Source organism: Cololabis saira, chromosome 13, assembly GCF_033807715.1.
Source record: "Cololabis saira isolate AMF1-May2022 chromosome 13, fColSai1.1, whole genome shotgun sequence".
Taxonomy (NCBI): Eukaryota; Metazoa; Chordata; class Actinopteri; order Beloniformes; family Belonidae; genus Cololabis; species Cololabis saira.
Genome location: NC_084599.1, coordinates 30505700 through 30524326, shown reverse-complemented (window position 1 = coordinate 30524326; position 18627 = coordinate 30505700). Strand labels below are relative to the sequence as shown.

General features: G+C 38.2%; 1 protein-coding gene across 1 annotated transcript in view; it reads right to left on the bottom strand.

Moving 5' to 3' along the window:
* The window catches only part of atp11b (ATPase phospholipid transporting 11B), a 63378-nt gene that overhangs the window by 8904 nt on the left and 35847 nt on the right, over positions 1–18627 (bottom strand). Inside the window, exons 19-29 of the mRNA XM_061738634.1 lie at positions 15433–15636; positions 15073–15226; positions 14323–14425; positions 14080–14225; positions 13263–13322; positions 11925–12052; positions 11615–11753; positions 11146–11169; positions 9943–10008; positions 9296–9399; positions 8235–8400 (exon numbers count right to left, since the gene is read on the bottom strand). Coding sequence (XP_061594618.1) covers positions 8235–8400; positions 9296–9399; positions 9943–10008; positions 11146–11169; positions 11615–11753; positions 11925–12052; positions 13263–13322; positions 14080–14225; positions 14323–14425; positions 15073–15226; positions 15433–15636 — 1294 coding nt within the window. The remainder of the gene's footprint in view (positions 1–8234; positions 8401–9295; positions 9400–9942; positions 10009–11145; positions 11170–11614; positions 11754–11924; positions 12053–13262; positions 13323–14079; positions 14226–14322; positions 14426–15072; positions 15227–15432; positions 15637–18627) is intronic.

Here is an 18627-nt window from a genome sequence, read left to right as displayed (position 1 = left end):
AGAAGAGAAGAGAATAAATTAAAACTAATACAATACAGGATCTTAAAGTGTCCATCAGTGTGTCATTATCCACTGACAGGATGATGAAGATGACTGAAGGATGACGTGTTGCATGCCGTCACAGAGACGTACAGGGAAACGGGTTGAAAACATGCTACACCGATACTGAAATGGTGCAAATAAATACATAAAACTGGTCCACCTGAAAACCAAAAAGAAAAACACACCAAGAAGCTCATAGTGTTCAATCAGAAATGATGTGGAGATCGTTGTAGCTTTTATTTAGCATGCTGTGGGCCTTGTTCGCAAATCACAAGACTATAAAGAAAGCAGCAATTTAAGCATCATCAAATGTTAAATCGCTCAAGTTTTTACAATGGTTTTACTGTTTTAGTACGTGAGCTTCGAACAAAAAAATACATTTAAAGCTGAGCAAGGACACTATAATCCTTATTTTTCCCTTTCAGGTATCTCAGTCTTACGACGGAGTATTAGGGCCAAACTAAGACAAAAAAATTTGGAAATTACGAGAATAAAGTCATAATATTACGAGAATAAAGTCGTAAAATTACGAGAATAAAGTCGTAATGTTGCGAGAATAAAGTCGTAATAGAATAAAGTCGTAATATTACGAGAATAAAGTCGTAATATTACGAGAATAAAGTCGTAATATTACGAGAATAAAGTCGTAAAATTACGAGAATAAAGTCGTAAAATTACGAGAATAAAGTCGTAATATTATGAGAATATAATTTATGAGAACTCTAACAGGAAGAGCTTCTTCTCCCTGTGTTAAAATGAGGAATATTGAGCATCTTGTGAAGTTATATTTATATATTTATAATATATTACGACTTTATTCTCGTAATATTATGACTTTATTCTCGTAATTTTACGACTTTATTCTCGTAATATTACGACTTTATTCTCATTACATTATGACTTTATTCTCGTAATTTCCTTTTTTTGTTTTTTTGTTTGGCCCTAATACTCCGTCGTACAGTCTGGAGTTTTTTCCCACTGAAAACCAAACCCAGTGAAACGTCCTTATTTCATTGATCTTGCTAAACAGGTCCCTGATGGATCACTCAATGTCCAATCAACATCAACTAGCCAAGAACTGAGACGCTCTGAGCTCATTTTCCTTAATATCCTTAAATAATCCAGTCTTTACACGCCTCTGTGCCTTGGGATTATATTAACGTAATACACAAGTAGAAAAGGACTTGAGAGATTGAGAAAGAAAAAAATATTGAAAAAGTATGTACTTATTGGTTACATATTTTTTATATCTGACTTTCAGCATAAAAAAAACCACTGGCTCTCTTTTTAAGTCAAACAGATATGATGAGTCATATTTCTCAGTAAGCCAGCAATGCATTGGTAGATAAATCTGTACAAAGCTTCTGGCTTTAAACAAGCAGGAATGGATGTTCCTTCTGCTGTGAGTCAGCGCACACGAGGCGGTGCGTGATGGACAGGACACGCAGTTAAGATCAGAGACACAGAAGCGGAGAGCAGGGAGGTTACGCTCTGTGCAACTTCCTCCAGGGAAACAAAACGGACACCAAGCCACAGATTAACTGCAGCCTTGGCTAAGACGACTCACATTTTTGAGAATTAAGGAATATTAGAGAATAGAATAGTAAAAAGTACACTGGGCTACAGGAACATAATATTCTACCTACTTCTCAAAGGTTTCAACCCTTTCCAGTTTTAAAATGTCAAGCTTTTTGTAACACATGAACACTTGCTGCGTTGAAATGATAAAGGCACAGCATTCCCAAGATTTGCTTTTGCAAGAAACAGTTTCTACATTTTCACAATAGATCTTTTTCCTCTCATCCAGCACAAGGTGGTCCGCTGTTTATGCGTGGCTGTCTGAGCTATGAAACCCACTGTGTTGTGGTTTTTGATGTTGCCATGGGTCTCTGCTGGCATGAAACCAAACATCTGCTTCCTGAGCAGCCTCAGAGAGAAAACAGATCAAAGTGAATAGTAATGCTTTTGGAGTGTCAAAACTGCTCAGAACTGTCAAAACTGCTAAATGTATCGTTTAGCATCCATGTTTGTTTGGAACATATTGCATTTAATGATCAATTAAAAGAGGACATTTTTATTTGTGTTGATATAATACAAGTACCACAGTGAGGAGGAAAGCTTTAAATCACTTTAAACCACACGGGTGGAAGCCAAGCAACGGCTGTGACGATGGACAGACGTGTCAGAGACTTGTATTTCTTGGCAAATGTCCTTCTACATCAGTATGGTCACATGACTGAACTTATGTGAACTTAAGCTCAAATCAATATATCAACCCGGTAAAGTATTAATCAGCCTCCACAGCAATAATTAATCAGACATAATTTCAAGAAGGAGGATCTATTAAACTGAAAAGCACAGTTTCTGACTAACTCCAAGATTCACGACCCACATCCTGCCCACGCTGAAACGAAACCACTCCGGATGATTATCAACTCTTAAGAAAAATTAGGTTTCCTGAGGAACTTATGCCAGAACCGAAGGAGATGTTATGAAACGGCCTCAGAGACGGATGACATCATCCTCCGGCTGACTTATTACTTTAGTCCCAAGAGTTCAGCGCAGCACTCTGCTGGATAACGGCAGCAGCAGCAGAAGGGAGGCAGAGTATCTTTAGCAAGTAATGAATTTTCTTTTGAATAAAGCTGATTTTTAGTATGACATCTGCTCTACATACGGTTTTTACGAACACTATGCAGCGAAAAACAAACACACTTAAATTAAAGGTTTAAAATAAATAGTCCGAACCATAAAATACAGGTAAACACCAAGACAAAAAGGCAAAGCCAGCATGCCAACAGCATTCTCTTTGTAATAACACTGAACCCCCACCTGATCAATACCAATACGAGGGCAACTGAGGCAGGTTAGAGAAATTCAGGCACAATCATGGTTGGGTAAGGGAGTCGGTTACATTTGGGCTGGGAAGGATTAGGTTAATCATGATTGGGTGGGGCGCTATGGAGTCATTCACATACAAAGAGATTTCATCATCAGAAAGCTTTTACGGGAATAGCAGATTTTCTATTCGACATAAAAAAAGACAAAAAAAACAAGGTAATGTGGGAGCAGCTGTGACAGACAGCCATGGGATAATGATCAAAGGTGCAAGCTGTAACCATACGTGTAAAGGTTACTGCTAGGCATGGGGCGATATACGATGATATCGTATATCGCGATAAAGAACGGCCGCGATAACGTTATCGTGGGGTACTGTAATTATCGCCAATTTTTTTTTTTTTTTTTTTGTCACACAAGGCTACCAGCCAGGTAGAAGCCAGTGTTATTTTTTTCACGTATTTTATTAATATTATTTATTATTATTATTTATTTAATATTTTTTCAGAGAGTAGTACAATCCGTGTGCATTTGACTACTGTGGCACTTTATTTTCACTCAATCTTTGTGTTGGCCATGCAGCTTTTGTTTTGTATACTACAGAGCAGTGCCTTTATTTTATTATTTTTCCAGAGAGCCGTACTAAGTAGCAGGCAGCCAGCCACTGTTAAAGTTTCAGAGAGTAATACAATCAGTGTGCATTTGGCTCTACTTTGTCACTTTATTTCTATTTGTCACTTATTTCTTTCGACTCTCAGGGAAGTATTTTCTTACAAAAAAAGAAAGTTCAAATAAGTACCGGTACTATAGTTTACACTTTGTAATGCATAACATTTACAGTACACTATTTGTTCTCTACCTCAAGTGTCACTGTGTTGAGAATGATTTGAGAATAAATGTTCTGAAGGAACCAGTGGATCCACGGTTAGTGTTTTTCCTTGCATTTTAAGAATTTTATAAGCGACACGCTAATATCGTGATAATATCGTAATCGTGATATTTTTGTCCACTAATATCGTGATATGAAATTTTCATATCGTCCCATGCCTAGTTACTGCAGCAGTGGGGGGGTGCACAGGGTTGGTTGGTCCTCAAGTGAAATCAGGCCAGGACAGTACAATGGGTTGAATGGGAGTGAGGTACATGTACGGTACTACCTAGGGGAGCAGGGGTCTGGGCCGGGGGCAGCAGGGGGAGGATAAGCAGCTAGCAGGTGCCAATTGTCCTCCCCTGGGCTCCGCTGGGCTTTAACAGGGTCATATTCTGGGCCGACTGAACCCTCACCCTCTTCCATCTGAAGGACACAAGATGCTTACAGTGAACCCTCCTGGCTCTTCCAACAGCTTCCCCATCAGTCAAAGAAGGTCAACTGTCGATAAGCCCGATGTAAACACGGCAGCATAACCAAATCACGCTGACAAAAAAATACCCATCTTTGTCATTTAGCTGTGTAATTAATCTTTAGATATGTTCTGAAATGACGGACGACCGGATCAGACAGGGCCCTGTTTAACCTTTTGGATCAATCTACTGCACAAATCTCAACATGTCAATTTTGCAGATGAAATCTGTGATTTTGACACCCAATTAAAAAACACTTAAGTACAGGTGGAGTGGATATTTTTTTTCACTGATGCTTAATTATCAAAACAGCAAATTATTAAGTGGGCAAGCTGTGTAGGGGTCAGTTCACCGAGTGCTTTGAATATATGTATACAAACAATATGCATAGACCAAAGCAATTCTCGACTCCAATTTTAAACTCCTTCAAGAATGACCTTGTCAACATAGCGATAGAGTGGTAAGAATTTTTAGTTTGTTTTTTTTATTTACCAAGAAATATATCATCTACTTTCTGTTTTATGTGTTAAGACTTTTCTGTTGCATTTCTGAACTTCACTAAATTAGTGATGTCAATTAGAAGAGATATTTCACAGTATTTGATTGAGCTGATAAGGTCACTGAAGGATGGTTTTTATTTCCCCCCAAAAGCTGAAGGAGACAAATGAGCACACCGGCACGAGGACAGGTGTGCTCACAAGTAGAAGTAAAACTAAACTGCAAATGAGCAGAGAAAGAAGGAAAAAAAAGCCTCAGGCATGTTGAGGATTTCTCAGGGGAAACAGAGATAAGAACAAATCTTTTGGTACGAGAGCCAATTAACCTGCTGCTGCAGCTCTATCAAGCTACAGAGTCGGCAAACAATGGGTGGGCCCAGGAGAGCTCTCTGGGCTCTGCCGTCATTACTTCCATCTCCTCTAACAGGAAAAAAAAATGCCCTGAAAGGAACTGGATTATTTCAAGAAAACTGAATTATACAGCAAATAAACAGTAATACAAATGACTAATGACTACAGGTAAGTGCCTTATCAAAATATATAGCATATTGTTTTGAATTCATATAAATGTCTATTTCTTGGCAGGAAAATGTATGCATGCAGCATAGCAATCTCAACAATACAAAAATCCTCACCTTGCATATTTAATGGATGTTTTAACAAAATCTTCAACTTATGGAAATCTTAATTTTCGGACTGTTATTTGCATTTTTCCTTAAAGGCTGCTCAAAGTAATATGAGGTGTCACACATACATATACAGGACTGCCTCAGAAAATTAGAATATTGTGATTTTCTGTAATGCAATTACAAAAACGTCATACATTCTGGATTCATTACAAATCAACTGAAATATTGCAAGCCTTTTACTATTTTAATATTGCTGATCATGATTTACAACTTAAGAAAATTAAAATATCCTATCTCAAAAAATTAGAATATTCTGGGAATCTTAATCTTAAACTGTAAGCCATAATCAGCAATATCAAAATAATAAAATGCTTGCAATATTTCAGTTGATTTGTAATGAATCCAGAATGTATGACATTTTTTTTTTTTTTTTTTAAATTGCATTACAGAAAATAAAGAACTTTATAACAATATTCTAATTTTCTGAGACAGTCCTGTGTGTGTGTGTGTGTGTGTATATATATATATATATATATATATATATATATATATATATATATATATATATATATATATATATATATAGTGCTAAAATATCCCAAAAGTAAATCTGACATGCTTCCAAAAGGATAACATCATGCTGCCGTTTCAGACGGCCCAGACCAGTGCAACAGTCACTCATGCAGCTTTGGTGGGTCATTGTTCCTTTTCTTGCTGAAACCATGCAGGTGGGTAACTTTGACATGAAGAGGCTTTCTAACAACGAAACCAGTTTGCAGGCCATCAGCTGGGCAACAAGAGGATGCATCTTGATGTGTAGATAAAGTGGTTTGATGGGCTGCACCATGCTGCTTTACTTTAAGAAGTGGCATGCCGTACTGTCAGTATGACAATACCACTACAGGTTTAGGGACAGAGTGGATTGGGTCTGAACAGCAACTCTAATACAGGAATCCACAGCCCGAGGTTCTGGTTTAAAATAGTAACCACAAACAAGGCTCCTTCATGGCAGCATAGCTCCACTTTGAGCAGATGAGTGGAGGGGGAAGTGTCAATATTAACTTAATTAGGGTTACCATGTGAATGGGCAGTGATTCGTTCATTAATTAATGCATTCATTTGTTCGTGCAATAGGTGGGTGGTGTGATGGCAGTAGCATGCTGTGAGAAGGACGAGGTCTCAGAACGCATTTAAATCTTCCTCCAACTAAAATGCGACACATGCGGGACCTAAAATGCTTGATGTCACATTCTTTTGCAGGATTTCCGGCCCCACAAGGCCTCAACACGCATTTACATTTCTGCCACCTCAACCACAGAGAATGCTGATTGGCTTTCTCAACAAGCATGCAGAAAAAAAAAAAAAAAAAAAGGCGTGAAACCAAAGGCCTTGCTCCAAAACTAACAGCAGCTCTGAAGTACTGCCAGCCTGGGAAAAAGGCCTGAGGTGGAACAAATACAGAACAGACCTGGCAGGTAGAAAACGTAATTATTATTTGAGTGAACAGGAACAGGAGCACTCATTGCTTAAAGCAATTCTGTCAATTTATGAAAGGGAAGGTAACCACTGATAATTCAAACAATGCAGTTATTTTTATACCTTTCAAAGCTTTCATTCAGGTTATGACTTTTGCATAATATTGCAATTAGTGTCCCTTCACCGAAACAAGCCAGACTGGACAGAAAAACATGTCCAAAACATGAGAAGAAAAAAAAAAAAAAAGACTGAACTCAGTGGTTAAACATCTTTGACTAGAATTTGCTCATGAATGAAGCACTCCTGTTGTAGTTTTTCTCCTATTTTTTTTTCTTTGCCGAGACGTATATAAAACCTGCGGCTGAATCGATCTCAAATCCTCTACCTAATTTTGCCCAGCTGGCTCTTGGCTCTGGACAAAGGCTGCAGAGCGATGAAGTCATCACCTATCACCACTCGGTTGGAATACATCTACACCAGGAGAATACAGACAAAGGGTTGGGTGAAGAACACAGATACACGCAGGTTAGAGATCAAGCTCTCTCTCACACACACTCCATACTAAACCCACTTAGAAACACACACACGGAAAGAAAGACAAAACTGGACAAAGGTTAGTGCAGAAAGTACAAACACCATATAGGATTGGAAAAGGCACTTTTCTGTGGAAAAAAAGTGGCATTTTGGATGCGAGTATGACCTAAAATAAACTATTTCCATCTGGATAAATCAATATAGTAAGAGTGTGAGGCCCTGTGTGTTTGTCTCTGTGCTCAGAGGGAAGTCATGCGGTGATAACGTGAACACCATGACGTTCCTGTTAAGAAGTGGGTTACTCATGACCACTGGGGCTGAAAATAATCAACTATTAGACACGAAACAACTTTTTTTCTTTCTGTTTAGACTTTGAGTTTCCTTCATGATATAGTTCATTTCTACCTCCAGGCTCTTCTGTTACAGACACTGTAATTTCCATTTTGTGCTACATATAGAAATATGCATTAAACCTAACACTTCTCAGAGAAGACATTTTAGCTACTGGAAAGTGGTATTTGCTGTATATTTCAACATGTTTTATTTGATTTAATTTTGAACTAGAAGACCCTTTTTCATTCATTCCATGAACTATTCAACGCCCGAGTCCTAGTGACTGACTTCTTCCTCATATTCAAAATTATTCTCAAATCTTTTTCTCATCCTGTTCTTCAGGCTTTACAAAAGCATGATTTATCTTTTTTTGGGGGGGGGAAACTACTTGAAAGCCCATCAGGAAGTCAACTCTGCTTAAAAACAGCCAAGTTTACTAAAACTTTTTTACTAAGCAAAGACAACTCTGAGGTAAAGTCAAAGAACGTTATGTCACAGAAAAGTTAATTGAATTGAGTAGAGCTGCGCTTCACACGCTCGTTACCTGACTCTTCTGCGTGCTGGTGGGCTGCAGATGTCTGTATAAGACTTTCTTTATCACATCAGGAAAGAGGCATGTGATGACGATAATGATGATGGCGAACCACGCTGAACCGCTGGACAAAAGCTGCACGAAGACGAAGTACATGTCCTGGGTGTGCAGAAATGGCCTGTCGAGAGTGGAAACAAATTGTTATGTGCTGTAAAATAAAAAGGGAAAAACCCAATTTTTAGACACACTGTCAGTGGTGGAAACCATTAGCTGCTTTTTCTAAGAGATTTTAGCTTCAGATTTATGACTTCTAAAACATAGAAGGTGGACAGCCAGACTCTGCTCGCTTCGCCCTTTTCACTATAAATCCAGGTCTCAGTGGCAGCTGGAGTCGAGCTCTCAGTGATCTTATTAGTCCCCTACAGCACAGTTAAACAAGCAGTGCAGATGTCAGACTGCAAATATCAATTATGGCTCAATATTATCAGGGAGGCTCCCACAAGTCTGTGAGCCGAACAGACCGAGTAAAGTGGCCACGATCGATCATACCGGCTGGGTATTTCAGAAAATGTTCATAGAGAATTCTGACAACAAGGATTTTACTGCAGTGACAAGAGTGGCTGTAGGATCCAAAGCCGATGCAACGTGCTGGCAGCAAAAGTGCGAAATGAGCACCATTTGAATGACTTTCCTGGGAAAAGATCATGACTGAGGGAATTTGTAGAAGTGTGCTGAAATTACATTATTTTGAAATATGTTAATTTGCCTCTCATGTTTAATGCAGGCTCCTTCAATACTCCTTCAAAATGTATTACAACATGAATTTTAAACAACGAGGCCACTCATGTACAGTAAACTCTGATCTGAACTTTCCATCTCCAAAAATAAGCTTTTAACTCAGACTTCTGAATCAGGGTTCATAGAGTTTAATCTTTATCAAACTCCTTTGCACTGCCATCACAGAGTGTGTTTGCTCAAATAAAAAGAGGTCTTTTTAGGGGTATTATAATGGTGTTATGTTAATAAAAAGCTTTAAGAAAAAAAGAAAAACCTTTTAATGAATATGTTCTTACCAGATAATCCCACCATAGAAGAGAGAGAAGATGAAATAGAAGGCGATTGAGCCCCACGTCACAAAATGGTTCATCCACGTCCAAAAATGAGTCTCTAATGCAAGCTGTCATGGACCCATGGACAAGGACACACACACACACACACGCACAACAGGGGGAGAATAAAGGCTAGGTGTCAAACACTGATAAAGGGATTGGTGTTGCATCAAATTAAATCAATCTGCTACCGGGCCTGAAGAGCCCGTGACCTCCTTAACCCCTCACAAATAATCCTTCTGAGTTAATGGTCACTGACATAATTCTCTACACAACCTACTATATTTCACTCTGGCCCTATTAAAGCGAGTACTGCAGACATCCACAGACTGTTGGATGTGCTGAGCAAAACCTAATCTGTGTGAGGGCAAGTCTGGTCCATTCACAATGAAAACCTGATAATAGCAGCTGACTTTTCTTAACAAGCCCCTCTAGAAAATAAACTGAATCCTATACTTTTCCCTGTTTGTTAGGTTGTTATGATGGAGGTTTCCAGCCAAACAAAATCCCTGGACTTCTGTTTATTAACCTTAAATCTTAAAATCGAAGGTTAAATCAATTATTATTAGAAGAAGTCCATTTGTTGAAGCATTATATTTAAGGTAGTTTACCTTTAATGTGACAGTGATGACCATAACTGTAAAGACGAGCGTTCCAAACGTCCAGTTCCCGAACATCTTGAAAAAAAAAAAAAAGAAAAGAAATAGCAGATACACTGCAGTTATCAGCAGTCAGCCGCATTACACAGCAATGTTTCTAGCTGACGAGACTTTATGAAGAGAGAAAAGGAAGCTTAGTTTACATGCACGAACATGGTTAGTGGCAGAACAGCTGATAAGCTGATAAACTCCTGTGTACGCAACCAACTCCCTGAACTAACATCTATAGTAGTGCTTCTGTTTACACTTGGGGAGGTAAGAGGACAACTTGTCTGGTGTTACTGTGTCTGCAGCGAGGCCTGTGCGACTTCCCTCAGGAGTTCCACTGCTACTTATTACTGCAGGTTGAGAGCTGCAGGAGCGCAGCTTTGTTGACAGCCAATTCAGAGCCCTGCCGGAGTCTGAACGCTGGAGCTTGATAGCAAGTGTCACTGTTAGACGTATCCAAAGAAAAAAAACGAGAAGGACAATTGCGCTGAAAATTGTTTTGGGATTATTTTTGGAACAATAAGAGGAATAATCTTATCAATAAAAAGGTAGATTATAGAGTTTTAAAGACAGTTTTAGATGAGCTTTGATATATATATCCATCCATCCATTCATAGACAGAGATAGATAAACTCATCGAAAATTCAGTTTAAAACTCTATGGTTCCTCTTTATTGATAAGATTATCTCTACTGTATTTTCATAATTAAAAAATGATCCAAAACCAATTTTCATGAAACCTGCATGAGGTTCATAAACCTAAGCTTATAATAAAAAATAAAAATACAAAAAATATATATATATATATATATATATAAATAATAATAATAATAATAATAATAATAATAATAATAATAATAATAGCTAGTCCCAAATGTTTGGAAACGATAAAGGAAATAAGTTTGAGTCGACGCCAATAAAAGACTTAAAAGAAAACTTGTTTACAGAATAATCATTACAGTCTGTTGGTCTTATATAACGAATTATAACTGGAAGACAAAAAAAGACTTGCCAAGTGTCACAAAGTGAGCTAATACATTAACATTATTGAGCAGAGATATTTAAGTTTATCCCATAAAACGGCTCTGTTTAGCGTTGCTGAATCTCCCAGAGTCCCTTCATTAACCTCCCAAGGAGACATGCATTCAACTGTAGAGCAAACTCTTACCAGCTGCCTGTTAGCTCGCAAGATCTGAAGACATGCAAGGTGTGAAGGCAGAAGGAAAAAGGCGTGATTAACAAAAGATGGAATTAGATCACCATTAAGAGAGTAATTAGAGTGAGAGCATTCAGATATGGCAAACTTCAGACAGAAAGAAAGATGGCAAGATGTGCAGCAGGAAAGAGAATTGTTCATTCAGCTGGTTAACAAAAAAAAACCCAATAAGAGATAGACCAGAAAGAGCAAGATCAAGGGAATGAGTCCAAGAAATAACAGCCAGAGATTAGTATCATTAACAAAAGTAACTCATCACAAAAAACACCACAAACACCTGTATTATCCATGTTTTTTTTAGTGACTCTCAATTCACTGAACTGTCATTTTTCAAATTTGGGCTGACACTCTAGGACATTATATTTTACTTTAGAGTTAATACATGCATAATACACATCATGTCGAACACACTCACACACACCTGTCCATTGCCCATAAGTGTTGTGTCTTCTCCCATCAATATATAGCATCCAAAGAAGAAGATAAAGGCATGACAGAAGCCCAACAGAGTCCAGTACAAGAACGTCCGGAAAGACAGCAGAGAGTTCTTGCTGATGTCTCTGTTGATGATAAACAGATTGGTTTCATTTCTGAATGGATTTCATCAAATATTTTGACTTTGCATGAAAGAAAGGTTGTTCTCTTCTCACAGTATAGGAAAATAGCTGCTTTCTGTCAGCTCTCCATGATGACAAACATGGAGTGTACGTGGAGATCACACATGGCCTCACCTGTACAGGCCCGGTTTACTCTGCAGTACATGCGGATGGACCAGCTGTTCAAACAGACTGTACACCAGGATGGGCAGCGAGGTGAAGCAGATGTTGTACAGGGTCAGGTAAACACTGTCATACAGAGTCTAGGTAGGAAAGAGAAAACATTTCCCTCACCACCAAACTATTATTGAAAAGCGATACGCCAATTCACCCAGCATGCAACAACAACAGGAAGAAAGCACGAGAACACTTGTGCATGTTTATGTACATACACTGTACACAATTAAGTTTACAACATGATATAGTCTTCCACTGGTCTTCAACATATGCAGGCAAATGTCTTACAAAGTCATTTCTTAGCGCAGATCCAAAAGTTGTTTATAAAGTGAATTAAATATAATTCTATATAATATAAATATAATAAGTAGTAGGGCTGGGCGATATGGACCAAAAGTCATATCTCGATATTTTCTAGCTAAATGGCGATACTCGATATATATCTCGATATTTTTTCTGTGCCATGATTGGGGTTTCCCCCAAAGCATTATAGCATAGCATCTCTGTTAGCTTCATTTTTTTCTGAGGCAAACCCTTAAAAAAACAGTCAGTTTTAATACAAAGCCTCGTGCCAAATGTCACACAGGTACATTTATTAACAGAGGTCTGCACAATATCAAAATGTATAAAACAAATTAAATAAAAATAAACTGCCTGCATATATAGAATAAAAATGCTTCTTGAATGAAATAAAACAAATATCCCTTTCCTGCATAACAATTAAATTAAAATACACTGTGCAATTAATACAATGTAGACAGTAACAGGCAGACCTTTCCACTGAGGTTGACAGTTGTGCAAATAACAAAACATTTGTGCAAATCTCAAATAAAACATTCAAGTCAATTTGTCACAAAATAAGCTATATCAAAATCATAGAAAAAAAAAAAAAATTTTTTAAATCGATATAAACGATATCGTCTCGTACCATATCGTGTTTGAAAATATATCGATATATATTAAAATCTCGATATATCGCACAGCCCTAATAAGTAGTGACAAATAATTTACTGCAAAATGAGAAAAGCTAATGTGAAATCAACACAAAAAACAATCTCAATAAAGTACTTGCTGATTGTTCAATTTTATATTAAATTTTCAAAAGTCTTATTTGTTATCAAAATGACTTATGTGAAGGCGGCCTTTGAAAAGGAAAAAGATAGTCTTTAAGATATACTTGGATGATCCAATACAGTGAAATGGCCTAAAAGATGATATTAGAAATGGTGGGGGAGGGAGACAACATCAACAAAGAAAAAAAGGACACATGAAGAGAAATGAAGCAAAGAGACTTACTTGTTGTGAAAACAGACAGAAGAACTGGTATAAAAACTGGGGTGTGATAAAACACACATTCTGGAGAAGACAGAATGAAACACATTAAAATGCAAAGAAAGGCAACAGCTGAATACAGTAGTGATAACAGGTGATGTATAAACCTCTTCCAATAATTATAGTTATCACAGCTGCTTGTAAGAAGAGCCTTTAACATGTCTGCAAAGTTGTGTAACGTTTGGGCGACATACGCTGTTTGAATCAAAATGTCATCCACGTGAATGGTGCATCGCAGAGCATCGTCACAATAACACGTCTTTGATGGAACGCAACATGCCCGAGTACCAGGTTGCTAAACTGTTCAGCAACTTCTTACTCAGCCACCTAACGTCAGGTTAGAAAGCATATTATATCCTTGGAGACTTAAAAACTAATACTGGAGTCTGTTGAAATCTGGTTAAAGTAATGTATGAAAAAGGAAGACTCACACGTGCGTGCTGTGGTCCGACAAAGATGTGTTATTGCTAAGATGCTCATGAATTTGTTCACCTGCATGCTTGCTCGGTAGTTTTTGGGGTTAGTTAGCGGTAGCTTAGTTCAGACTGTGTATGGATCTCGAGATTTGGGTCGATTGCTGCTAATGTTTTGGTCGGCTCCGTGTCGGTTTTGTGTTTCGTTTGTGGTTTTTGTTGCAGAATTCAAGTGCAGACAAGGTGAAAAAAAAAAAAGATGCTCATGAATTAAATTTTGATGCAAACAGCCAACGTCACAGAAAGCGAAACAACTTTGAAGGCAGGCTTTGAGGGTGAGGGGGTCTCTAACTGCAGGCAGATCTTACCTTATAGAAAAAGTACTGTACAAGGGTAGCTATTCGAATGTAGTAGAAGTGACCGTGGACCAGCAGAAGTTTAGACAGGAACCTAAACCTGGCAATTGCATAGTCACTGTTTCTCACGGCCTGACGACCCTCCTTCCCCATGATACCTGGAGATTCACAAACACAAGCAGCAGAAATGACCCTCCAGAAGAACAGTTGAGTTTGAGGACATACTTTATGTGTGTATATACAACATTTATTTACCTATGCCCACATGGGCTTCCTGTATCATACTGACATCATTGGCTCCATCCCCAATAGCTAAAGTGATGGGTTTTTCTGGGGAGGTCTTAAAAAGACGCACCACCTAAAAATTAAAAAAAAAAAAAGTAGCAACAACACATTTAATGACATTGACAAAGTTGACATGAACAAATGCATGCGATTTAAAAGTTCAAGTGAGGGTAATTAGAGAAAAAAAAATTAAGGCAGAGAACTGAATATTTGTCATTCAAACTAAATTTGTTTCATTTAAATCAGAGCTGATCACATGCATAAATGAAGTCATCATTATTTCTATCTTTATCACAACACAGGTTTGAAGAGGCTTTGCTGTTGAGTTCAGCACTAAACATTTAATCTCACCCATAAACTGTGACTGTGGCTTAATTTTGCTGCTGAATAGTTGTGACTGGACAGCAGCGGTGAACAAAGTGTTATGCTAATGTTCTCTGAGTGGTTTGCCGGCAGATTTTTTTATATTTATTTACTACTAATTCATGTTTATTTTTTATATCTATATCTAAGGTGGTGAAACAGGCTTTACTTCATTAGATGAAATCATCATTTTGTATTGCAATATCAATTATATCATAATGATACTCCGACAAAAAGTGGTGAGTTAAAGCCATCATCGTTTCTAAAAGCTAAGCCATCGCTCATCTCGACATGTAGATTTTCTCCTGCAGCGGTAATGGTTGTGATTATTGAAGGGTGCATGGGTGCCGTCATTACCTTAGCTTTCTGCAGTGGGGCCATGCGGCAGCACAGCACAGCTGAGCAGTTTTTACACACTTCCATGAAGAGCTTCTCATGTTCCCTCAATGCCAAAGACAGACTGGCCCCATCCACAACCAAGCCATGCTGAATGACGTGATCCTCCTTTATCCTGGGATCAAATTAAGAGCTTAAATAATCATAATAATGAAACTTATTTCATTAACCAGAACATCATTTTTGTTACTCCACCATTTAATTTTTTTTACAGAAAACACATTCTACTTTTTCAAACTATTCTCTCAAACATTCATAACTGGCAGTACTACAGAACATAACCCCAGACACAGACACACACACACACAGACACACACACACCTTCTGGCAAGCCTGCGTAGCTGCTCGGCACACTCGTTATCCGAGCGCTGCTGCAGAAGCTCCAGGATGTTCATGGTTCTGTGGAAGTGCCCACAGGACAAGCTGACACTGACCGCCGTCTCATGCTTGTCACCCGTCAACACCCACACTTTGATTCCTGCCAGACGCAGAGCTTCAATCGTCTCCTGGACTTTGTCTTGAAGTCTAGGGGATAAAAATGGAGAAAGAGCACCAAGAGCACACATGAAAAACATTGTGTATAAGAAAGAGGTGGAGTGATTTATAAATATTTGCATCTGATCAATCTCCGGGAAGCAGAAGGTTAAACATGGCATCAGGTTGTTTTTTTTAAATTAATTCCTCTTAACATTCATATATGTTCTGATTCTGGCTACAGCAAATATTTCAGACAGTTCATATCATCTAAAATGATGTTTTTCTTTCAGGAGGGCATTCTTTATATTACACTGAAAGCAGTTGGAAATACAAGTCTGGCCCTCAATAAGAGAGGAGATCCTCCGATCGTGACCACAAAAGACCCTGGGAGCAAATCATGTCACACACAGAAATAGAGCAGTGATGAGAGAGCAGAGAGATAAACACAATAAGGAAAGCTGAGGCTTATGTGAGGAACAGATGGTAAGTGGATCCCAACAAACAGCAACATTCATTTTCAGACAGGCTCAGTGAGGTGGCATGTGCATCTCTCTGCTGACTATATATATTGTTGGAAATTCTCCCCAAGGCTGTATGTGACTGTTCTGAAAATGTATTTTCTACCATTTAATATCCCATTATTACTTTCTGTCAGGTTGGTTGTCAATCCTGTACGTTGGAGGCTCCCGGCACCGAGGCGCCCCTGGGAGTGGCAGCCACAATTAAAACGACTGTAGTTCAGCACGTTGTGCTAATTACAAATGAACCCAAAGTGCAATGAAGGCTGCTGGAAATGAAATTAGTTTCACACGTTTGGTCGTAAGGTCGGACGAAAGGTGAAAAAGTATGTGACTGATAATGACACAAGAACAAATTAAGTTTCATCAAGTCCTCCTGGTTTTACTGGAGAACACATGAAGAGTCCATCACAGTCAGAAGACTAACGCTCTGCAGGAAGAGAATGGCTACAATACTGGGTGAGAAATTTGGATGTGGAGCAACATAAAATGACTAAATGTGAAGCCAACATTGCCACCAAAACCACTAACCCTCACAGGGAGCGGTGAAACAAAGACCTGCGTTACAATATGTCTTCTTTACCTGACATAGACGGATGTTAAATCTTCCCAAGTAGCACTGTCAAGATGTTTCAGATTTGCTAAGTAATTAAAATTCTAAGTAAACCACTATCAATTAAGATATAAAACACTGAATATGCTTAATGCCAATCTGCTGGAAGGAGTTGAGCCTTCACTTGTTCAGAAGTTTGAGTTGTGGTTTCAATAGTTATGACAGTTTGTTTATGTCTTTTTTATAAATGGGAAAAGAAATGAAAAACTGCAGCTGATATATGCACACAGAGTAAAGCATTTTTTTTTATTAAAAAAAAAGGTGTGGGAGAATGACCTGCTTAACGACAGCATGCATGATCAAATAAGTCAAACTGAACGAGTGAGTTTCACGATTGTGTGCGAGACTGACTGACGACATAACAAAGGTTAAAAAGGTGATCTCTCATTGGAATAAATGCAACAGGGGAGGAGTTTATAAACTGCCTTCAGCATGCTGTCAGCCAAGATGAAGACAAACCTAATCTGTGTGAGGGCAAGTCTGGTCCATTCACAATGAAAACCTGATAATAGCAGCTGACTTTTCTTAACAAGCCCCTCTTGGAAATAAACTGAATCCTATACTTTTCCCTGTTTGTTAGGTTGTTATGATGGAGGATGTTTCCAGCCAAACAAAATCCCTGGACTTCTGTTTATTATATATATGGGACGGTTATATGTTCATTGTGGTCACTAATTTAACAGTTATTTTAATAAGCAGCTGTTTTATCTGGAAAGCGTGTTATATTTTCTAATGTCATTCTGGTCTAAAACAGAGCTTTGACCTAGTAGTTTTTTCCTTGCCACTGTTTGTCTTAAAGGAGCATGAGGCAGGATTGAGGCAGGATTTATGAAAAAAATTCGTATACGTTTTAAGTTTTCTAGTAATAATGTCAGATGAAGCGTTCCAAACCAAAAAGAATGAGCCCTCTAGAGTATCTCTCCGTTGCCTTGAACAGGTTGTGTGCTGCAAAATGTGCTGCAATTGTGACCGGAATGTCCCGCGCTGTCCTGCGGATGTGACGTCAAATGACGCTGCGTTCTCCCCGTTCTCCCGTGCCGGCTTCGCTGTTGGCTGCAGTACCCCCGACGGCCGTCATGGCGAAGGTGGCGCTAATGAGTCTCATTTCTTAAAGGAGCCTCAAGCTCCTTTAAGGTTTTTCTCCCACTAGGGGAGTTTTTACCTGCCATTGTTTATGTTATGTTTATGTAATAATTGCTCGGGGGTCATGTTCTGGTCTCTGGAAAGCACCTAGAGACAACTTCTGTTGTAATAGACGCTATATAAATAAAATTGAATTGATCATCTAAGAGCACAAAAAAGGTTCCTGTTTTAGTTTGAGGCTGTTTCAAGTGTTCAACGTTGACTGCAGGAATGCAAAGTTAGTAACAATGGGCAGAAATTACCGTTCACAATAAAAGTTCTGACTTCAGGCAGCATCTTTCTCCTCAATTTGGCCACATTCATTATCAAGTTCTATTTTTTTTGTTAAATAGACATTAAAGAGGATGCAAGGTTAATATATTAAAAACATAAACTTGTTTCTTTCCAAATGTTATAATAGTACTGAAATATAACGCACTAAATCAATGGTCAGACAAAAACATATGTATTTATCTTTTTTTTAAGTAGCATTTTTTTTATATATAAAGTTATTAGCTATTAGGGTTGCAAAGGGGTGGAAAATTTCCGGTAAATTTCCGGAAACTTTCCATGGGAAGTTAAGCTGGGGAATTTTGGAAATATTCCAAATTGGAAACTTTCCATGGGAATTATGGGAATTTATGGGAATTATTGGGAATTAACTGGAAATTGGGGGTAATTTAAACAAACTGTATCATATCCAAACATAAATGTAAATATTTATTTTGTCATAAGCAGATATCCAATTGATGACAATTGATGTATAAATTCTTGAATGGTTACAGA